We start from the raw sequence: 20,763 nt of genomic DNA on the forward strand, positions 1-20,763 counted from the left end.
CAACAGCAATGTCGCAACTTGCCACATGCACAACTTCAAACATTGTTTTGAAACTCGGAATTTGCAAAGTCATACATTGTTCTGCTTTCTTGGTGAAGAATCGAGATATGGATCAAACCCAACCCTTGCCTTGGCCGCCTGCCGCGCCGCCCATTGTGCCTCACCTCCTAATCCAGTGGTCGACGATTCCTCTAGAAAGAACGTGAGAATGTGATCTGGTATCGACAAATGCGATGTCTGCTGAAACTCCTGGAGGCCAGCTAATCGAACCAACATCTCAATAAGCGACAATGATGTAGTGACATTGCTAAAGGGTGAGCGCTGCGCGGTTGACGTAGTGCTAGAATTATGGTCAATGGAAACCTTCTGTGACTTCTGCTGTGGTTCGACAGCCTCTCTGACGCAGACATCCGACCTGGCGTCAGTCTCTTCACTCCAGGACTCGACAGCGTCTTGCGCCGCGCTTGAACATTCCTCTGGGGTTCCATGCTCCTCGGCAATGTCTTCGTACATCTCTAAGGCTATCCACTCGGGATCGACATGTTTGGGGAAGCTATGGACCTGGCGAGTTTGGTTGTCTTGTGGTGGTGCATGGCATGCCTGAGTGCTCCTGCGCAGTTCGTCATTCAATTGCTGATCAAGCGCCAGTTGGTCATTTGCATCAGTATCAAATGAAGCTGGGTCATGACTCGGCGTTGGGCCAAGATAGCCCTCAACCTGCTTGTGCTCGCTGGCTGGGGGCTGGGCATTGGGATCACGCTTGAAAAGAAGGACGGGATTCTTGCCGTCGGCTGTCTCGTCTCCTATGTTCAGTAGCCGGCCACTGTCTGTATAGAAGATCTTGGAAATCTGATGGATAGGTATCTGCTGGCGAATTTGGGTGCACGCCTCTCCTTCGTCTCGTAAGCGACCATCGTCAAGATCTTCAGTGAATTCCAGGTAATACGAATACTCCGCAAGAGCCTTGGTCCTGTGAAGGGTCACGCGTGCCTTGTGGATGACTTCCTGCCATATCGGTTTGCGATCACCTGGACCTAAACCGTATGGTCTTTGGGAGTTATTCCCGTCATGTTTTGTGTGAGGATCACCTGGAGAAGGTGTAGGCGCGCGCACTTGCGCGACAGGGGCATGTCCAAGGAACAGCATGTACAAAGACAAGCAGAACGATGGTCCAATTTGGACTGGCGATTGATCGCTGTGAAACTGCATGTCTCCGACAATGAGAAGAGTGCTGGCCTGTAGCAGCCTTGACGGCGAAATGCTAGGAGGTAAGGAGCTGGAGAGACTTTCCCCTGAGGCGGTGATGGCTAGCTGTAGTAGCGGAATCTCGCGGTCTATGCGATCCAACATTGATGCAATGTCGGCGACGACACTTTGTATGTCTAAATTGGCGATATTCGATTGGCGCTGTGGATAGGAGCCGTTTTGAGATTTGATCTCCAGGAAGGATGCCGTCTTGTCGATGCGTCGCCCTAAGCTCACAATGTCGCCATGTAAGGCCTTGGTCAGTGGCAAAGCCGAGTCAAGAAAGACGTTTCCTCGCCCGGATCTGGGCAGTGTTAGCATGAGTCCCAGTCCGCGTCGCTGCCCGAATAATTAACTCACTTGAACTCTACGAGGTCAATAGTTGGTGCGATGACCTGCGAAAGTCGACGGTTAGCAGGGGTCTGACACGCGTGGCCGGCGGAACTGACCATGATCTTACTGTCAAATTGCTTTTGGAGGGAAAGCAGGCGAGCGTGCATTTCACAATCATCCATTGTCTCGAGGAGTCTGGAACACTGCCTCATGGCATACTTTGAAGTTAGAGCGATGCCCGACCTTACGGCGTATTTACAGGCTTGGGCGCCAACAGTGGCAAGGAAGTCCTCCATAATGACGGAGCTGATCCGGGTTCTCTGCGTGTGAGAATGGAACCCGATGGGGAATTGGGCTTCACTTGAAGGCCCGATGAAGTGAGTTTGGCTATCGTTGTTGTCAAGCTTGTTGTTATGCAAGGTCCGAGTGACCGTGTAATAACTGTTAAGCAAGGCGCTTGTTTGGTCAGTTTTCGCACAGTGCTTCCCGCCAGCAAATGGTCCTAGCAGTGCGATCAATCGTGAGTGCTGTGGATGGCTCGCACGGTCGCACTGTACCAAGCACAGCGTCACCTTCCTTCCCCAGGCGTCATGCGTTTTGGTGGGGCTTGAATTTTCAACCGCCACTACGTCGCGCGGAAGAGGGGACTTTGACCTTCTCGGGCAGGTAATTTGACTCTTTTACATTGCAGTGCCAAATACACCAGGGACACATTTCGAGCGTCCCTCTGCCTTCGATCGGAAAGCAGCTGTTCTGCAAGCACCTCGGGACTTTGCTGCACTTCAACCCCTCCACTTACCCCTCGATACCCAACGATCGCACATACTCGATCGACTGAAACGCGAGACTCGAATACCCACGACAAATCGCCAACATGTCGAACCTCAACTCATGGGAGGATGACCCTGCGGCGCAACAGGATGAGAACCTCGCCCGGCAGGCTCAGCAGCAGCTCAACATGAACCCCGCTCAGGCGCAAGGCTTCCAGCCGGGCGCCAACTCGTTCCAACCCGGCGCTGCGTCTTTCCAGCCCGGCGTGCAGTCTTTCCAACCTGGTCAGGCATACGGTGGATTCCAGCCCCAATACCAGCAGCAGCAATACTACCAGCAAGGGTACTACCCTCAATACGGCAACCAGCAGCAGCAACAACAGCAGCAGCAGGGCTACAATCAGTATCAGCAATATGGTGGGGGGTTTAGCCAAGGCTACAACAACCAGCAATACGGTAAGATACTGAGACCCATGGAATGCGCGTCATACTGAAGTTACCAGGTGGTGGATACCCCCAATACGGCCAGCAGCAACAGTCGCAACCAGCAGCCCAGCCTGCTGCCTCAGCACCTCCCGCTGCTACCGATGCGCCAAAGCCTGTCGTGACCAAGGAGGGTGGCACAAAGGTTCTCAGCATCGGAGGCGACGCTTCAGCATCCAAGCCCAAGGCTAAGGTCCTTTCGATTGGAGGCGATGCCACACCGCCGGCGAAGAGCACCAAGGACGACGTTAAGCCCGAACCCACTGACGCTCCCGAGGCTGGCCAGAAGACGACTGCGGCCAAGGCTATCGAGAAGACTGGCGAGAAGACCGGCAAGGCCGCCTCTTCCAGCGGTAAGACCTCTGGCAAGACCTCGCCAACCTCTTCTGGACGTTCCAGCCCTGTCTCCGGAGAGAAGAAGGCTCAGCGGGATGTCGATGCCGTCACCAAGGAGCAGGCCGCCGATGTTGATGAGGATACTCTCAAGGAAATCTACGGCAAGGAGCACGTCAACATCATCTTTATCGGTCACGTCGACGCGGGAAAATCAACCCTGGGTGGCTCCATCCTGTGGACGACTGGCATGGTCGACAAGCGAACCATGGAAAAGTACAAGCAGGAGGCCAAGGATCTCGGACGTGAGTCTTGGTACCTGTCTTGGGTGATGGATTTGACCAAGGAGGAGCGCACCAAGGGCAAGACGGTCGAGGTTGGTCGAGGCTTCTTCGAGACCGAGACACGTCGCTACAGCATTTTGGATGCTCCTGGCCACAAGACCTACGTGCCCAACATGATTGGTGGTGCGTCGCAGGCCGACGTAGGTATCCTGGTCATTTCCGCCCGTAAGGGTGAATACGAGACCGGCTTTGAGCGTGGTGGACAAACTCGCGAGCACGCCATGTTGGCCAAGACGCAGGGTGTCAACAAGCTCATTGTGGCCATCAACAAAATGGACGACCCGACTGTCGAATGGTCTGAAGAGCGATACAAGGAGTGCACCACAAAGCTGTCCCAGTTCTTGAAGGGTACTGGCTACAACTTGAAGACGGATGTCTTCTTCATGCCCGTGGCTGCGCAGATGTCACTGAACATCAAGGAACGCGTGGGCAAGGAAATTTGCCCTTGGTACGATGGCCCGTCCCTGCTCGAGTACCTGGATAACATGAAGGCACTGGAGCGCAAGGTGAACGCCCCCTTCATGATGCCTGTCAATGCCAAGTACCGCGATCTGGGCACCATGATTGACGGCAAGATCGAGGCAGGCGTGTGCAAGAAGGGTATGAGCCTGATCATGATGCCCCGGAAGCAGAATGTGGAAATCTCGGCCGTCTACGGCGAGCAAGAAGATGAGATCCCGCACGCGCAGTGCGGTGACCAGGTCCGTCTGAGGCTCAAGGGCATCGAGGAAGAAGACATCCTGCCCGGTTTCGTCATTTGCTCGCCCAAGCGTCTCGTGCACAATGTTGCCGAGTTTGAGGCGCAGATTCGCATTCTGGAGCTCAAGTCCATCTTGACCTCTGGCTTCAACTGTGTTCTCCACGTGCACTCTGCCATTGAGGAGGTCACATTTGCCGCACTGCTGCACAAGCTGCAAAAGGGCACGGGCCGCAAGAGCAAGAGCGCGCCCACGCACGCAAAGAAGGGCGACAGCATCATTGCGAGGATGCAGGTTACTGGTGGTGCCGGCTCGGTCTGTATTGAGAGGTTCGAGGACTACCCCCAGATGGGTCGCTTCACACTGCGTGACCAGGTATGTTTCGTTGAGAGGTTGCGCCGAACCCGGCTAACAAGTTCCAGGGCCAAACTATCGCCATTGGCAAGATTACCAAGCTCATTACCGATAACAGCGCCTAAATGAGGATCTTGTCAGTAGCATAGACCGTTCACCACCCAACACAAAAGCAATCATAGATTTGGCAGACATGGCATCTAGGATGAGGCGATCGTCAACGCGGAGCCGCGATCAGGGCGCATAGCCGTCGACGGGGACCAGCCGCTCGGAGATGTACTTCCGACGCAGTTCGAGACGAGGGCCTTTGCGCAGGCTAGAAGATGATAACATGATAAGATGAGTCGGAAAGAAAGGTCAGATACAATGAATATGTAGCGCAGCCGCTTGCCTCGATCTCTCAATTTCAGATACCGTTGGTAGCCATTGCAAACCAAGATCTGCTCGTACCGTGGTGGGTGATTAGACGACGATCAAGAGATCGATTCAACACTCGACGAGCTGCCACTACATCATGTTGCGATACACAGAAAGTGCACTCTCCTCTCCTTGCGTTTTTCCCTACGGATATCTACTTATCCTAACTACGTATACCTACTAAGGTGCCAGTCAGTCAGTGCCTTAGGCAGACGAAAATGAGCCGGAACCGGCACAGTTGCATGACCACGGCGGCCCGGAGGTGGACCAACGGAGCCGCCAGTCCTTTGCGGGTGGGTCCACGGCGCCGGCTTGGGCATTGATTCGGATCATGGCCGAGGACTCGGGAGCGGTGCGGGTGGTCTTTCTGCAGGGAAACGCTTGCGCCATGTGATCGAGTCACCAAGAATTCTACATGTTCTGTGAGAGGCTACGGAGTCCACGACGCAGTGGTTCGCAACATGGCAGCAATACGAACTTCGGGCCGCCTGGAAGCGCCTCCTTACGTACTAAACTCACGACGTATGCACGGCCAGTCTGTCGCGCCACAGCTCATCATCCGCCCTGCTTTGTGAATGGCAGGATGTGGGCGCTTACACCCGGATGTGCTTGGGTTTCTTCACAATCTCCAACAAATCGTTCCCGAGCGAACACTTCTGGTCGGTCGCAGCCGCGGGCGACGCTAGGGGCGTGTGTCTAGCTGAGCGCCCAGGGCGGACGGAACATGTCGGAGCGGCCACGTCTGGGGCAACCAGGGGCAGCACGGAGTATCTGAAGACTGAACTTCATTCGGTGCATATGGGGACGAGGATCTCGTGGAGACTGTGTATCATGATTATCGTGAGATTCCTCCAGCGATTGTATTAATTATGGGCGGGCGGAGACACGATATCGTACTGGCCCTCGGACTGCGGCCGAGATAGCACAGACGTCGATGACTATCACGCTGTGCCGGATCATGTGAAGATGGTACTGCCGATAGAAGGTTCAACACAGCACCGCTTCTACATAATTCAGCAGCGAATAGTGAACTCATATGTAGAATGTTATGATGGTCCTGATTAATTCCATGTAGATGGGGACGGGAGGGAGATGGGGACTGCGAGCCAAATCGTGGGGTACTAGCTCCAGCCCGTGCCCTGTGGGCGGCATGCTACCAAGTATTGCTGCCCTGGCTTGCTCCCGTTTGCCGAGATTCGAACTTCTTCATCTTGAGCCGGTCTCGTGCTAGTTAGCAATAGCCGGGGTTTGCTTGCAAGGCCGAGACTGAACGCTCGCGCATTTTGTGGCGATCAGCTGCTCCCGGTCTAATTTTAACTTCAGCGGTGTGACCAACATACGGTGCTCGTGATCGAAGCCTCTATGTCCTATGTCCATGTCTCTAATTACTTAGCCAAAGCAACAGCATAAATAAGGAAAACACTGCGGCTCAGAGGGATCCACGCACAATGATTGGGATGTATAACGTGGCTGATGCCAAAGTGTTCGGCATGTGCCACTTTCCTGCCCAATCTATAACGTAATTGCAGGGAGAGCAAGTCGACCAGGCCGCAACGTGTCCCTGTGCTGAGTGACCAATGCCCTGGAAAACATTAATCAATGCCGAAATAAGCACCTGCAATAAAAAGCTAATAATTTGCACTTGCACCATGGCTCCAGGGCTGTGCATTCAACTTGAGGACAGACGTACGTATCGGAGCAACCCGGGTGATCCCGATGCGCTCAGCCTACCCGGTAGTGCATGCCATTCAGAGGTTGAGACCAGCGTCCTGGATTGCGGGGTTCAGAGATCTTGCCGAAATGGGCAGTCATGACGCTGTACTCAATTGCACCTGCCACCGGACAAATGGCAGACTGGCTGGCTTGTTCAGATTGTGCCGCCTGCTTCAATCTTCTCCTCTCTTCCATCCTGGACTGCCACGGTCATAGTAAATGCATCGTCACTCACGACCAACCCTCGTTCGTCCACCGATAACGACACGTAAGGCAAGTGCAACGCCTCCCTTTTCTTTTGTCAGGGGCTGCTATCGGCCTGTGAATATTTACCCCTCCATTGGCGCCTGGATCTCTTCTCCAACGCCCGCCGTGATTCCGACATTTCCTCGTGCTAGCTGCCCCCGGCTCCACAGTCTACTTGCCCGAGTTCCTCGATAGCCTGCCTCTCGGTCAGTCACGGAGGAAACGTCCATGTACCTCGCGGCCCTCGTCCAATCGAGGCTGGTAAATCGAGGCCTAGCCGGCTCCAGAGACTGCGGATGAGACGTGTGGAGAGAACAAAGGCCGTGCACGCCCATTCACACCCCCTGGGTGATACTTCCGAACGCTCTGGCCTTGGCGGGAGCTTGGGGCTCATCCCGGGTTCTGGCTGACCATTGCTTTGACAGCGTGTAGATCGAGCCGATGGGTGCTAACCGACCCAAAGTTTATAAGAACCATGAAGGACCCCGTCTTCAAAGTCGCTTCTCCTACTCTAATCCCTCCGTACCCAACCCAAAGTCTCGAATCTTGACTGCCGGAACCGACTTGCGCAAGAGTACGTCTTGACTGCCTGCTTCCATCCCACTTACACGCTCGAGCTTCACTAACACGAGCCCTCCAGTGCTGAACCACACTGTCAACAAGACCGCGCTGCACCCCGGTGGTGTCCAGCCTCACATTCCTCACACCGAGCTCGAGGAGGAGCTGCACGAGACCGCGCACATTGACTACGACCGCGTGTCAATTGTAAGAGACTCCTGCTCCCCCTCGAAATGGCGATGAGGATCTGTGATACTAACACCGCCGCCTAGATCGCCAATCCTTCCGTCGCTGCTCTCTACGAAGATGCTCTCGTCTACGAGACCGGTACCGCCATCACATCAAGCGGCGCTTTGACTGCCTACTCGGGTACCAAGACCGGCCGCTCACCCCTTGACAAGCGAGTTGTCAAGGAGCCTTCATCAGAGAACGATATCTGGTGGGGTCCCGTCAACAAGCCCATGTCCCCAGAGGTATGTGTCTGGCTCCATTTTCCTTCATTTCACTGCCGCAAAGCCCAAATTTTCCACGCGCATGTGATGACGATTATGCCCACCGCACGGAGAACGTCCGCGCGAAGACACCCGATGCTGCGATGCATTCGGCTACCGTCGCACACTGGCAGGCGCTCTAGACGGATACTCTGACACATCAATGCATGGTCGCGTGCCCACTGCGTGCAAGCCTATCGCGATTGCATGATGTACCCCTGGCGTCATATGGTGGCTAGGCCATCGCTTTCGTCCACTGGGCTCCCCCCGCAATTGCCCCTCCAACCGCGGTCTGCGGCCCTACGGCTTCGAACTGAGTCGCGTCGACCAGTCGCGATATCTTCCGAGGGTCGAGCGCCCGGCCCCAGTTTTCCCCGGATCGTCGTTCTCTTCCCTACTGCATTTCCTTGGCAAACGCAATTGGGCTCAGGGAATTTCATGTGCTAACGATGATCGCCTCAGGTCTGGAAAATCAACCGCGAACGTGCTGTTGACTACCTCAACACCCGCAACCGCATCTACGTCGTCGATGGCTACGCCGGCTGGGACGAGAAGTACCGCATTCGTGTCCGTGTCATCTGCGCTCGTGCCTACCATGCTCTCTTCATGCGCAACATGCTCATCCGCCCTCCTCGCGAGGAGCTCGAGCACTTCCACCCCGACTACACCATCTACAATGCCGGTTCTTTCCCCGCCAACCGTTTCACCGAGGGCATGACCTCTGCCACCTCAGTCGCCATCAACTTCGCCGCCAAGGAGATGGTTATCCTGGGTACTGAGTACGCCGGTGAGTTGAAGAAGTGAATTCAAACCTAATGAAAGCGATGCTAACCTCTCAAAGGCGAGATGAAAAAGGGTGTTTTCACAGTCTTGTTCTACGAGATGCCCATCAAGCACAACGTCTTGACTCTTCACTCTTCTGCCAACGAGGGCAAGAACGGCGATGTGACCGTCTTCTTCGGTCTGTCGGGCACTGGCAAGACTACCTTGTCGGCTGACCCCAACCGCGCCCTGATCGGTGACGATGAGCACTGCTGGAGTGATCGTGGTGTCTTCAACATCGAGGGTGGTTGCTACGCCAAGACCATCGGCCTGTCTGCCGAGAAGGAGCCCGATATCTACAACGCCATCAAGTTCGGCTCCGTTCTCGAGAATGTGGTTTTCGACCCCGAGACCCGTGAGGTTGACTACGACAACTCCACCCTCACGGAGAACACTCGCTGCGCCTACCCTATCGAGTACATTCCCAACGCCAAGATTCCCTGCTTGTCCGAGAACATGCCCTCGAACATCATCCTCCTCACCTGCGACGCCCGCGGTGTTCTGCCTCCCATCTCGAAGCTCGACCGCGCCCAGACCATGTTCCACTTCATCTCCGGATACACCTCTAAGATGGCTGGTACCGAGGATGGCGTGACCGAGCCCCAAGCCACGTTCTCGTCGTGCTTCGCTCAGCCCTTCCTGGCTCTGCACCCCATGCGCTACGCCAAGATGCTTGCGGACAAGATTGAGCAGCACAAGGCCAACGCCTGGTTGTTGAACACCGGCTGGGTCGGTGCCGGTGCTCTGCAGGGTGGCAAGCGCTGCCCGCTCAAGTACACCCGTGCCATTCTTGACGCCATCCACTCTGGGGAGCTTGCCAACGTCGAGTACGAGACCTACGAAGTCTTCAACCTCAACGTGCCCAAGACCTGCCCCAACGTGCCGGACGAGCTTCTCAACCCCAAGAAGGCCTGGACTGCCGGCGATGACAGCTTCAACAACGAAGTGATCAAGCTCGGCAAGCTCTTCCGTGAGAACTTCACCAAGTACGAGAGCGAGGCAACCGAGGAGGTTGTCAAGGCTGGACCCACCGTCTAAGTCTGTGGTTGGGAAAAAAGTACCAGATTTCCTATTTTCGCTTCACAGATATCCTCTAATGGGTTTTTGGGATTTCACTTGACGAATCTGTTTTGGAAAGGCGTTCTGTTCTCATGGCGAGTACATGGAATTACTTGGTTTTCGGCATGATATATCAGAAAGAGAGGCATGCATTCAGTTTAAGACTGGAAAGTATTTGGACGAAGATTATGAATATCACAACCACATACATATATATAACTTGGTGCCATAATAATAAGCCTGATGTGACGGCGTTTAACATGTGTCCACTGCCTTGTCGCCTTTGGTTAGACAGCACGGTGCGCCTGACAGATAGTACTGTGCGCACTGTGATTATCTTGTTGAGATTTTGGAGGGGTCAACAGTGGTTGCCGGGGCGATTACCTCATTGCCCACCCCAGAACCCTTACTTTCGAAACAATCGGTACTTGTGCGAATCATGGTGGGCTTGCCGACCGTGAACAAACAACACCGAACAAGCACGCAGCCCCCTCATGAGTCGATCTGACCCGCGGTCGAAGCCTGGCGTGTCTTTCGCTATAAAACCCTGCAACACTCTCGGTTCCCAGCACGCTCCCGATTTCTCGACATCCCCCCGAAAAGCCAGGCTGCCCGTGATTGTGCACCTCAACAGCACAATGGTCAACGAAAGGGCGCCGCCAAAGGTGCCACTCAACCCCAGCAATGCGAATCCCCAGCGCGACGTCTCCCCCGACGTGGACGATCTATTCAGCCAGATGGAGAGCAAGGGTATAGGATCCCCTCCGCCGAAAGCTGGCGCGCACGACCCTTTCACTGGCCGCCCCACGTTCGGGCACCCGACCAAGATGCTGTCGTCCCTCAAGCAGAAGGCGAACATCTTCAATCCGAATCGGGGACGCCCGGAGCATCATCTCAACCAGGCCAACTCTAGCAAGGTCCGCGGGCCGGAACCACCACGCTACCAGGATCGCAAGGCGCCCCCCAAAATGCCAATGTTCAGTACACACAGCAGTGGAGTGGGGTCGCTGCCGCCGCCGCCTGCCAGGGCGCCTCTCGGTGACGAGGTTTTCTATACGGACCCGAACAAAGCGAGCGAGGATCTAAAGAATCTGCTAGAGGGCGTCATGGACGAGGACGAAGACGATGAGCCGGAACAACAACAAGACGTTGCCCAACACTCAAAGGACGATGCTTCCAAGAACGACACAGATCCAAAAAGCGGGTACATTGAAGGCCTTAAGGTGAGGCTGTTGCCTCATCAGGTCGAGGGTGTCAGCTGGATGCGTGGTCGCGAGCTTGGTCCGGTGAAGCGCGGCAAAGTGCCAAAAGGTGGCATCTTGGCCGATGACATGGGTCTGGGGAAAACATTGCAGACCATCTCGCTCATTCTTACGAACCAGAAACCGAGCAAGGAGGACAAGAAATGGAAGAAGCACTACGAGGGAATCGAAAAGACGACACTTGTGGTAGCCCCATTGGCGCTTATCAGGCAGTGGGAGTCGGAGATCGTGGAACGGGTGCTCAAGAGCCACCAGCTGAAGGTCTGCGTGCACCATGGCCCGCAAAGAACAAAGAGATTCAAGGACTTGGCCATGTACGACGTGGTCATCACCACGTATCAGATTCTTGTCTCTGAGCATGGCAGCTCCTCTGCTGCTGATGACGGCGTCAAGGCTGGTTGCTTTGGTCTTCACTGGTGGCGCGTCGTGCTGGACGAGGCGCATACCATCAAGAACCGCAATGCAAAGATGACCAAGGCTTCGTACGCCTTGCGGTCCGAGTTCCGGTGGTGCTTGTCTGGCACACCCATGCAGAACAACCTTGACGAACTGCAGTCGCTCATCCGGTTCCTTAAGATCAAACCCTACGACGATCTGAAAGAGTGGAAGGCGCACATTGATCTGCCTATGAAAAATGGAAAAGGCCATATCGCTATTCGTCGCCTGCACAGCCTGCTCCAGTGTTTCATGAAGCGACGAACCAAGGACATCCTCAAGGAAGCAGGTGCTTTGAACCCTGGTGGCAAGCCTTCCGAGGAAGGTCAACCGTCCACCACCGGCTTCAAGGTCACCGAGCGCAATGTTGTGACAGTATCAGCGGAGCTCACGGCCGCCGAGCGCAAGTTCTACAATCGTCTCGAAGCGCGCGCCAATGGCAACATAGAAGCAATGGAGATGGGCGGCAAGATGAACTACGCGAGTGCCTTCACCTTGCTGCTCCGTATGCGACAAGCGTGCAACCATCCCAAGCTAGTCGCGGGGAAGTTATCAAAGGACAAGGACGCCATGTCCACGGGCACAAATCAAAAGATCCAAGAGCCCGATATCGATGCCATGGCCGACATGTTTGCCGGCATGGGCATTGAGACTGCAAAGAACTGCAGTATCTGCGGCAACCAGTTGGACTCGGAGTCTAACAGGGCAGGGCGGGACATGTGTACCGAGTGCCATGGCGATTTGGAGTACTTTGAATCCCAAGAGGGCCAGGATCGCAAGATTCACAGAAGAAAGCCCAAGGCCAAGAAATCGAAGAAGGATAAGGTTTCCAAATCCCCTGTCCCGGCCAGACGACCAAGGAATCGTAGAGCTGTCATTGACAGCGACGACGAGGAAGAAGAGGGCAGTTGGCTCGTCGGCGACGATGAGCGTGGCAGCCTGCGACTTGGCAAGGCTGGCGGCGAGGAAGATGAGAACTGCGAAGGTGGTGGCGACTCGATTGGGCCTGACGACTCGGCGCTATCGGTCGATGACGAGGGCAAAAGCAACCTGAGCAGCTTCGTGGTCGACGACGAAATAGCGAAAAAGGAAAAGGGTTATATCTCTGCGAATGATGCAGAAAGCGACTCGGACGACGATTCTCTTATATCGATCTCCGCCATCACCAAAAAGCTGGCCTCCCAGACTCTGGATGAGAAACCTCTACTGGAAGACTCTGTCTCGGAGGCGTCGCAGACGGAAGAGGGAGAAGATGACGAGGCCAGCGAATCCGATGATTCAAGTGTTGTCTCGGAATCTGATGCCTCGGGTGTTGATGATACTGACCACGACACCAAACGATTTGCCCGTGCTATTACCTCAGCCAAGATCCGAGAGCTCATCCGCATTCTGTCCAAAGAGGTGGATCAGCACAAGTTCATTGTCTTCTCTCAATTCACGTCCATGCTCGACCTAGTGGAGCCATTCCTCCGCAGTGAGGGGATGAAGTTCACTCGGTACGACGGAAGCATGAAGAACGATGAGCGTGAAGAGAGTTTACGAAAATTGCGAAAAGATTCGCGAACGAGGGTGTTGCTGTGTAGTCTGAAGTGTGGTAGTCTCGGTCTCAACCTCACGGCGGCAACGAGGGTTGTCATCCTGGAACCCTTTTGGAATCCGGTACGTCTCTTGTTTGATTTTCGAGACCATGGCTAACAGGAAGTCTATAGTTCGTTGAGGAGCAGGCCATTGATCGGGTTCACCGACTCACGCAGACCGTCGACGTGACCGTCTACAAACTCATCGTCACCGACTCGATCGAGGAGAAGATTGTCGACCTGCAGAACAAGAAGCGGGAGCTAGCCGAGCAGGCCATTGAGGGCGGCATGAAGAAGAACGCCTTCAAGTTGGGTCTCAATGAGATTATCGACTTGTTCAAGACTGGCCATCACTCGTCGGAACCAGTGGACCTGACGCAGCAGGAGCACGCATCCCGGCCGTCGTCGAGTGGCCTGTTGGATAGGAGGCGAGCGCCAGCCGCGAGGGCCCCGCCTTCAACAAGTAGGCAAGAGAGCGCTACCTTTGGGCGTAGATGGTGAGGAAGCGCTCCTGTGCGGTGTTTTGGGACGGCTGCGATTATCGGATGAATTGGCCTCGAGGATATTGGGCTCGGTATGGCACGGTGTTTTGGAGTATCAGCGGATTCTTGCATCACGACGATAGACAAGATGAGCGAGTTGTGCATACATATCATATCAATAAATGATTTCCAGCCTTGATAATTCACATGAATATGAATATTTGACCATACATGAAGAGTGCAAAGTACGGGAACAGTGACATGAACAACAACAGCATGCTATGAACATAAGCATGAAAGATATTGATCATGATCATATACTTGCTAGTCAAAGAGGACTAGTCAAAAAGAATAACTAATACACACCGCTGCGATAGTAGTCATTCGGTGCCGGCGCACTGGGCGCATCCATGTCCGGTCCTCCTCCAGGTGGCACGTACGGCTTGTATTGCTGTGCTGGCGCCTGCCCTGCCGGCTGGCCAGAGAAGCTCTGTCTCGCGTCGTACGCAGCGCCCCCGGGCTGAAGGGGCGGAGGAGCCATGCCCTCGGGAGCCGGTGGTGGCGGATGGTCTGGGGGCGCGGCGTTGTACGGCTGGTACTGGGGAGCGTAGCCACCTTGTTGAGGCGGCGGCGCGCTAGGTTTCTGGTTCTGGTCGTCGTCCGGCGCGTAGGCGGAGTTGGTCCAAGATTTGGTGGGCTGGAGGTTGTTGGGAGGGGCAATGGGAGAGTCGTACACTGAGGTAGCCAGTTCTTGGGCGCCATAGGTACTCTGCGGTCGTCCTTGCTGTTGGGGGAAGCCGGGGGACTGTGGGCCAGGAGGCTGACCGTAGGCGTTGTACTGCTGGGGAGGTGGAGGCGACGAGGTGTTGTGAGAAGCAGCGTGCTGGTGTCCGCTGGGAGGCTGGTGGCTAGGGTCGTCGTGAGGAGGGTATTGCTGACCGGCTGGGGGTCTTTGGCCATGCGACGAGGGGACTTCAGACCCAGCGACGTAGAAGGGGGCTGGAGTGCCTTGCTGAGGGAAATTGGGCGGTGGCGGCGATGCTGCTTGGTGAGGCCCTGAGGGTCCGCTCGGTCCAGGGGTGTAGAATCTTTGGGGATCGTGCTGTCCGTGTCCGGGAGGTGGTCCATGGCCCTGCGGCTGAGGATGACCCCCAGGAGCTTGGGGATAGCCCTGGCCCGGGGCTCCTGGCCATGCAGGATATTGTTGATAGCTGTGCTGAGGTGGGTGGCTCATGGACGACTCCAGGAGGGCTTCGTAGTCGCGACGCGCCTTGATAAATTTCTCGTTGAGCTGCGTAAAGTCGTCCTTCTTTTGTGAGTATTTCTCAATCAGCTTGATCAGCTTTGGCCGGATAGCTAATGTCTGGTGGTACAGCTTCTGCGACGAGTCAGTATAGGTGCCTAAGGGATCAACAAGAGCAGCTAGGCAACGTACAGAGATCTCCTCGTTGTCCTCCTCTCGAGGCGCCGAGTTTGACGTGCTCAACAGCGTCAGGAGCTTTTCCACATTCTTGATCTCGGCAAACACCTCAGCCTCCATCTGCGCCTCGCGTTGGAGCTCGTCCGGCGTCGGGTCCGTCAGCTTTTCGACGTAGTTGAGAGGGAAAATGCCCGTCTTGCCCTTCAACGATCCACGCCACCAATCCTTGTAGACGCTCTCCAGCACGGCAATGACGTCGCCCCTCTTGAACTCCAACTCGCCAGGCTCTGAAGGTGTAAAGTCGTACAGTGCACGCACCCTGCTGACTGTCGCTGCCGTTGTGCCTTGGGGCGCTGGTGCCGGCGTGGGATCCTGCTGCTGTCCTTGCTGCTGCTGCTGCCCACTAGGGCCAGCCTGTGCACTCCCACTTGGCGCCTTCTTCCTCTCCTCCTCTTGCAAGCTGAGCTTGAGCGCCATCTGCAGCTCGTCCTCCTCCTTCTGGCGATCCGTGGCCGTGAGTCCTTGCTTCTGAGGCGCGCTGGGCGGTTGCAGGGTGGGGTTGTTCTGCTTTAGGCGGTAGTAGGCGTCGTACATGATGCCCAGCTCCTGGTCTTTGCTGAACATGTCACTCCAGTCCTTCATCTTCTCCAAGATCTTGCCCTTGACCTGGGCATGGGTGTTTCGGTCGTTTGCGAGCTTGAGGAGGGCGTCGGTGAAGGCGCGGGAGGAGATCTCGCGGTGGACGGGTTTGCCGCAGTTTTGGCATAATGCGTGAGCAAGCTACCTTGTTAGCCATGCTTCTCAACCACTCTACTGAGCCGACCTTGGGATGAGACAAACTTCAAGTGTGTAGAGCTGCACATTGGCGTTGCGATGCGCAAGGCGCCTGATCATGCTCTGGACGACTTCCTTGGGGCCGTTCGTATCGGTGGTGACTTTGTCGCAAACCTCGAGGATGGCGCCCCAGTCCTCGGACGTCGACTTCTCGTCAGTCGCCTTGGCTGTGAGAGCATTAGCTGGTGTTTGTTGTGTTCGCAAGAGCTGCTACTCACCAACGACATCGTCGTAGGGCGAGGTGGCCGCCGCACGGAACATTATGCCAATAGCTCGCTCGCTGGTCGCAGTCGTCGTTCGTATGATAATCTGAGTTAGGCGAGGCTGGACAGTCTACAACAAGATGACGTTTGGCGATTCCGCAGGAAAGAAACGCAAGCCGCCACTGTATAGAAGGTGATGGTCGGTTTGTTCAGGAAACTTTGCAGCCTGCAGCTTCGGTCGTCAGGCAGAAGAAGGCTGGCCAAGTATGTAAGTTGGTAGCGTGGACAGGCTGCGCAGTTCGTCATGAGCCAACAAGGCCCAGACAGCGGGCGAAGGAGCCTCAAGCCTGAGCTATCAGGTGCGGAGCGTGGGGCTGAGCTCCCAACGGCGTTCGTCGCCATGACGTACTGCGCCACGCGCCACACCAGCCTCTCATCGTGGCGCAGCTGCTACATGAACTTGGATGATGCTTGATAAAGGCGATGGATGAAAGAGAAGACTGGATCAACAAGTCTCAGACTGGGGGGTTGTCTTTCGAATTCTGTTGCATCTGTAGGTAATTGTCGCCGTCGCTACTGGGGATGCCAGGGATGGGACCGCGAACATCCTCCCCACCGCCACACGTGCCCCCAGTCAGGACTCATAAGCGTCGTCATGCCATCCTACGCATTGGCCTGTTCCAGAGCAAATCACAAATATATGTTCAAGTAGTCTTCTGTAATACACTCGCTAGCTGTGGTGACCATGATATCTGCCAAAGGAATGTGGCGTGATGCGCAAAATCCAGTAGACTCCCATCGCCCGCCCTTCTCTTTAATAAGACTCGTCGATCAGCCAGCAGAGACATGACTGGACCCCGTGTGCGTGCGCGGCTCTCCAAACGCCCAAGTTAGATACCTCCAAAATGATTTACAATCTTCGCCATATGCACGGGTGAATATCAATATGCAAGCCTCTACCACATCCTCCGCGAATTGCCTCCCCTGTCTGCTTCCAGACTTCTTCGCCCCTGAGGGTCCATTTCGGACAGGTCGAACATCAGGGGCTCCCCACTGAGGGACTCGGCATCTTCTCGCCCGGGCCTGCTGCCAGAACCCGTGAAACTGCCACGGGATGACTGTGGAGGGGTCTGTCGATTCCTCTGCGCGCCCATGCCCATGTATCTCTTGCGGCCATACGGTGAGTTGGGCAGTCCCGACAGGAAAGCGTCCGGCGGGTTGTTGTCCTCGTTCGAATCCTGGCGGTTGAGGACATTAGATGTTTCGGTCGTGCGAATGTCGGCAGCAGGCTGCAAAGTTTGTTGCTCGGCCTCTTGGTCCAACCGCCGGCCAAGCAAGCCACTGATAGTGGGCGGATCTCGGTCGTCGGCCCCTAGACTAATGCTACGGTTGGTTGCGAAAGGAAGATCAGATGTGTCGTCGTCCATGACTGCACGGCTTTGCTGGGCAACTGAGCTGGATCGTCGCTGGTAAGAGCCCAAGCGCGGGGATAGCGGGATGTCAATGGCAGTAGTGCCCTCCCCGGTGATGGTGTTCTCCCGACTCGACTCGGGAACTGTTGACTCTGGTGCGGCTGGTCGTCGAGACGACACCCTCCTCGAGGTCGACGAGTCGTCTATGAGCGAGTTCTCGCTGAGTCGCGATGGGATGGCGGGCGTATGGGGCGTATGCGGAGAGTGCGGCTTGCTGGGGGAAGAGGAGGCAGAAATGGATCCAGTGACCATGCCAGGATTGCTCGTCATGTGGCGACTCGAGGAGCTCAGAGACCTCTGCATCTGAACTGACGAGGTCATGGACTCAGTCAGAGCGTTGTTGGATTCTCTCATCATGTGGAACTTTGATAGTTGAGCCACCGTCTTGTTCGTGGCGGATTCGCCGCGTTTGGGCGAGTCGAAACTCTTGAGTGTCTTCTTGCTGTCAAGCGCCTTGAGGAACTCCGAGATATTATCTTCCTCGGCGCCCAAGGAGCCCGAGCTCGCGCCAGGCTCAGCCAAGAGCCCCGAGCCAGGTTGGGCGAGTGAGGATGCCAGACTCTGCCTGCCGCTGCTGCTCTGCTCGTCGTCCCCAGTCCTACTCGCTCCGCCGACAGACAGCCGACCGCGTCGATGGGTGAAGCTGCTGCTGTAGCGACTCGTCGAGCCTGGCCTTGGCGAGCTCCCACCAGCGGGTTCGGCGGGTTGAGGTGTCGGCGGCCCGCCCCTTAGTGAAGCAGGATTGCCCGCAGTCAACGAAGTTCTACTTCGCGGCTGCGACAATGATGGCGGCTTTTGGTATGAGTTTGGTGAGTTTGAAGTATCAGACTCTGTGGTTCGGGGGATAGGAGACCCCGACAGCGACCCTGCCTTGAAAGGCTGGAAAGAAACAGATGGCCGACGACCTGTGCTGTCGTCGCTTCTCATAGATGGTCTGGCAGATGGTACCCGGCTGGCCATTGGCAGAGAACTCGGCGGGTGGATGTCAGAGTGTTTGGGAAAGGACGCCGGCGGTGAGCTTGTGTCTGAGCCAGGCGGTCGAATAGATTTGAGGGCCGTCAATGGGCTGGTCCCAAGAGCAGCATCACCGTGGAAAGTGGACAAGCTGCCGTACGTTTGCCGCACGTTGCCAATGCCTCGTTCTTGTCGTCGATCACGCAATGAGCCAATTTCGGCCACGTGGTTCCGCGATCGATCAGCTTGATGTTGTTGTAACGAAGGCTTGAAGAAGTTCTCATCAACCCCCATGAATCGAGAACTCAGCAGTGCCTCGGAATCGTCGATGCGAAAACTACAGTCATTCCTGTAAGTGACCGCCACCGCCATCCGGCCCACTGGTATGTCCAGGTCGCCAAACAAATAATCCGTCGTTGCGTCAGACTTTCCGTCGATTGGCGATTTGAGCAAGTCAATGCCCGTACTGCGCGGATCCGATGTCCGTATCCGGCAACGCGGGATCAATGCTGGATGGGGATTCCGGGCTGCGCCCTGGCTGGCAAAGCGCCATGCTGGTAGTAGTCTCGAAGCCGCAAAGAAGGATCGGAAGAAGACAATCGCTTTCTTGTAGATGGTCGGCAGCGATGGACCAAAGTCATCCGAAGGAGGGTTGTCTGTCGCTCTGAGCTCCACCTTCCACCGCTCGAGGATGACCTGTGTGTTCCTCGTCGTGGTGCCGTTTGCGCTCACCTCGCTGAGCTGCTCCATGACGTCCCATCTCTTCCCCTCTTCATCCACAATTGTCAAGCTCTGGCTGCTCTCCAGCCGCGATGTGTCGAGGTACACTTCGATTATGAGAGGAGGTGGCCTGCTGTCGATGCTCCCGCTCAGCTTCCATGTCTTGAGCTCGTCCCGGAAATCGTCAATCTCGTCTGTTTCGAGTTGAAACTGGCTTCTGTCAGAAATCGATCAGGCAGTCCGATGCAATGTGAACTCACCCATTTGTTAGGCTTCTTGACGCCATTCGCAGTCCTTGTCGGCTTTGTTTTGATCCTTGAATCCAGCACCAGTACAGCAACCTTATTAAAGAAGTTCTGCCCATATTAGCACACCTTGATCATGAACATGCAATGTGCGATCAAACGAACCTGCACAATCTGGTCCAGCTTCTTGACGCTTTCAACAGGCGGCCCGGGCATCGCCAGCGCGTGATCGGCGGTCGGCGAAGGGGATGGGAGAGAATCTCCTCCCCTGGAAGCGTTCGAACCCGTCCTTGCCCTCGTCACCAAGCTGGTCTCTTCATCTGCTTGCCGCGGGTTGTTCGTCCGAGCTGGGTTCGTTTGGGGTGAGGAGGCCGGCGAGGCCGTCCTCGGAGGCGCTCGGGGCTGCTGATGCATGTCCCCCTTTTGGTGTATATAATTTGTACGTATATACTGTCGTTATGTTTTTTCGAAGGGCAGTTTCTAGATCAAGCAGTTGCTATCGTCGTCTTTTCGTCCGTGGAGCGGACGTGCTGTTCCATCGTTGGTGGCAGCTTATCTTCGTCTCGATAGTGGTGTGCCTAGCAAGATGGTAGGGACAATTACACCACGATGCCAGCGGGAGGATGAGGCTCGTAGTGTGTACTGGGAAGCCAATGCAAGATTGAGGAGAATGGAATCTCGATGAAGCGGGAGTCGAGAGGGCGGTCTGGTGTGTTGGAGCTGTTGAGTCCAGTCGTCAAAGGTGCGTCGCGGAGGTGCTGGTGGTGGTGGACGACATGCAGCTGCTGGCGAAGTGAAGTGACTTGGGTCCAGTCGCGCGCGCCAGCAGAGGGTAAGGTACCTGAACCTTGACACACGGGCTGACTGACTGACTCAACCATGCATTCACCACAACTTGCAGCCCGATACAGTTTGCGGGAATGTGCCTGGCGAGAGCGATGACTTATACAGCTGCTGCCTGAGGTAGGAGTTGGTTGAAATAGGAGTCGAAGAGATCGTTCACCCGCCCAAGGGGTTAAGGCGGTCTCGTTCCTGCAGTCCCGTGATGGCCATGACGATACCGGAGACAATGACGCCTTTCGTCATCGGCATGACCTAAGGTACTATTATTCATTCACTTCTTCGCCCACAAGCCAGACAATGTCTTTCGCATCTATTCATCTCATGTTCTGAAATCCCCAGATCCAAACTTCTTCGGATTGAAGATCATTTGTTCTAGCGGCATCGACGTAACCGTCGATCTACCTCGTTGCCTCGTTTGCGATCGGCATCAACATCATGGAGGGTACAGAT

General features: G+C 55.5%; 6 protein-coding genes across 6 annotated transcripts; 3 read left to right on the plus strand and 3 right to left on the minus strand.

Annotated features, from left to right (window-relative positions):
• Positions 1–11: 11 nt before the first annotated feature.
• On the minus strand, positions 12–1,974 carry F5Z01DRAFT_290977 (RanGTP-binding protein-domain-containing protein). The gene is made up of 3 exons (XM_046258812.1): positions 1,695–1,974; positions 1,606–1,640; positions 12–1,549 (listed from the first exon to the last, which is right to left on the minus strand). The coding sequence occupies exons 1-3, from the start codon at positions 1,872–1,874 to the stop codon at positions 70–72; spliced, it is 1,695 nt and encodes a 564-aa protein (XP_046115225.1). The 5' UTR covers positions 1,875–1,974; the 3' UTR covers positions 12–69.
• Positions 1,975–2,452: 478 nt separating this feature from the next.
• F5Z01DRAFT_677049 (putative translation release factor erf3) lies at positions 2,453–4,685 on the plus strand (the record flags this gene model as incomplete). The annotated part of the gene is made up of 3 exons (XM_046265320.1): positions 2,453–2,804; positions 2,852–4,581; positions 4,629–4,685. 3 exons carry the CDS (start codon positions 2,453–2,455, stop codon positions 4,683–4,685), a joined length of 2,139 nt encoding a protein of 712 aa, XP_046115226.1.
• Positions 4,686–6,645: 1,960 nt separating this feature from the next.
• F5Z01DRAFT_663859 (phosphoenolpyruvate carboxykinase) lies at positions 6,646–10,106 on the plus strand. The gene is made up of 6 exons (XM_046264055.1): positions 6,646–6,963; positions 7,369–7,510; positions 7,577–7,701; positions 7,767–7,967; positions 8,448–8,772; positions 8,827–10,106. Exons 1-6 carry the CDS (start codon positions 6,910–6,912, stop codon positions 9,843–9,845), a joined length of 1,866 nt encoding a protein of 621 aa, XP_046115227.1. The 5' UTR covers positions 6,646–6,909; the 3' UTR covers positions 9,846–10,106.
• An 82-nt stretch (positions 10,107–10,188) lies between these two features.
• Positions 10,189–13,803, plus strand: F5Z01DRAFT_663862 (SNF2 family N-terminal domain-containing protein). Its single transcript, XM_046264056.1, has 2 exons — positions 10,189–13,222; positions 13,273–13,803. Exons 1-2 carry the CDS (start codon positions 10,361–10,363, stop codon positions 13,639–13,641), a joined length of 3,231 nt encoding a protein of 1,076 aa, XP_046115228.1. The 5' UTR covers positions 10,189–10,360; the 3' UTR covers positions 13,642–13,803.
• Positions 13,804–13,886: 83 nt separating this feature from the next.
• Positions 13,887–16,586, minus strand: F5Z01DRAFT_291414 (uncharacterized protein). Its single transcript, XM_046258813.1, has 4 exons — positions 16,095–16,586; positions 15,883–16,043; positions 15,058–15,822; positions 13,887–14,997 (listed from the first exon to the last, which is right to left on the minus strand). The coding sequence occupies exons 1-4, from the start codon at positions 16,135–16,137 to the stop codon at positions 13,978–13,980; spliced, it is 1,989 nt and encodes a 662-aa protein (XP_046115229.1). The 5' UTR covers positions 16,138–16,586; the 3' UTR covers positions 13,887–13,977.
• Positions 16,587–17,035: 449 nt separating this feature from the next.
• On the minus strand, positions 17,036–19,884 carry F5Z01DRAFT_627752 (autophagy-related protein 13-domain-containing protein; the record flags this gene model as incomplete). The annotated part of the gene is made up of 3 exons (XM_046261559.1): positions 17,036–19,435; positions 19,486–19,581; positions 19,636–19,884. The coding sequence occupies 3 exons, from the start codon at positions 19,882–19,884 to the stop codon at positions 17,036–17,038; spliced, it is 2,745 nt and encodes a 914-aa protein (XP_046115230.1).
• Positions 19,885–20,763: the final 879 nt, after the last annotated feature.

The sequence above is a fragment of the Emericellopsis atlantica genome (assembly GCF_019669845.1).
Source record: "Emericellopsis atlantica unplaced genomic scaffold F5Z01scaffold_28, whole genome shotgun sequence".
NCBI classification, from domain to species: Eukaryota; Fungi; Ascomycota; class Sordariomycetes; order Hypocreales; family Bionectriaceae; genus Emericellopsis; species Emericellopsis atlantica.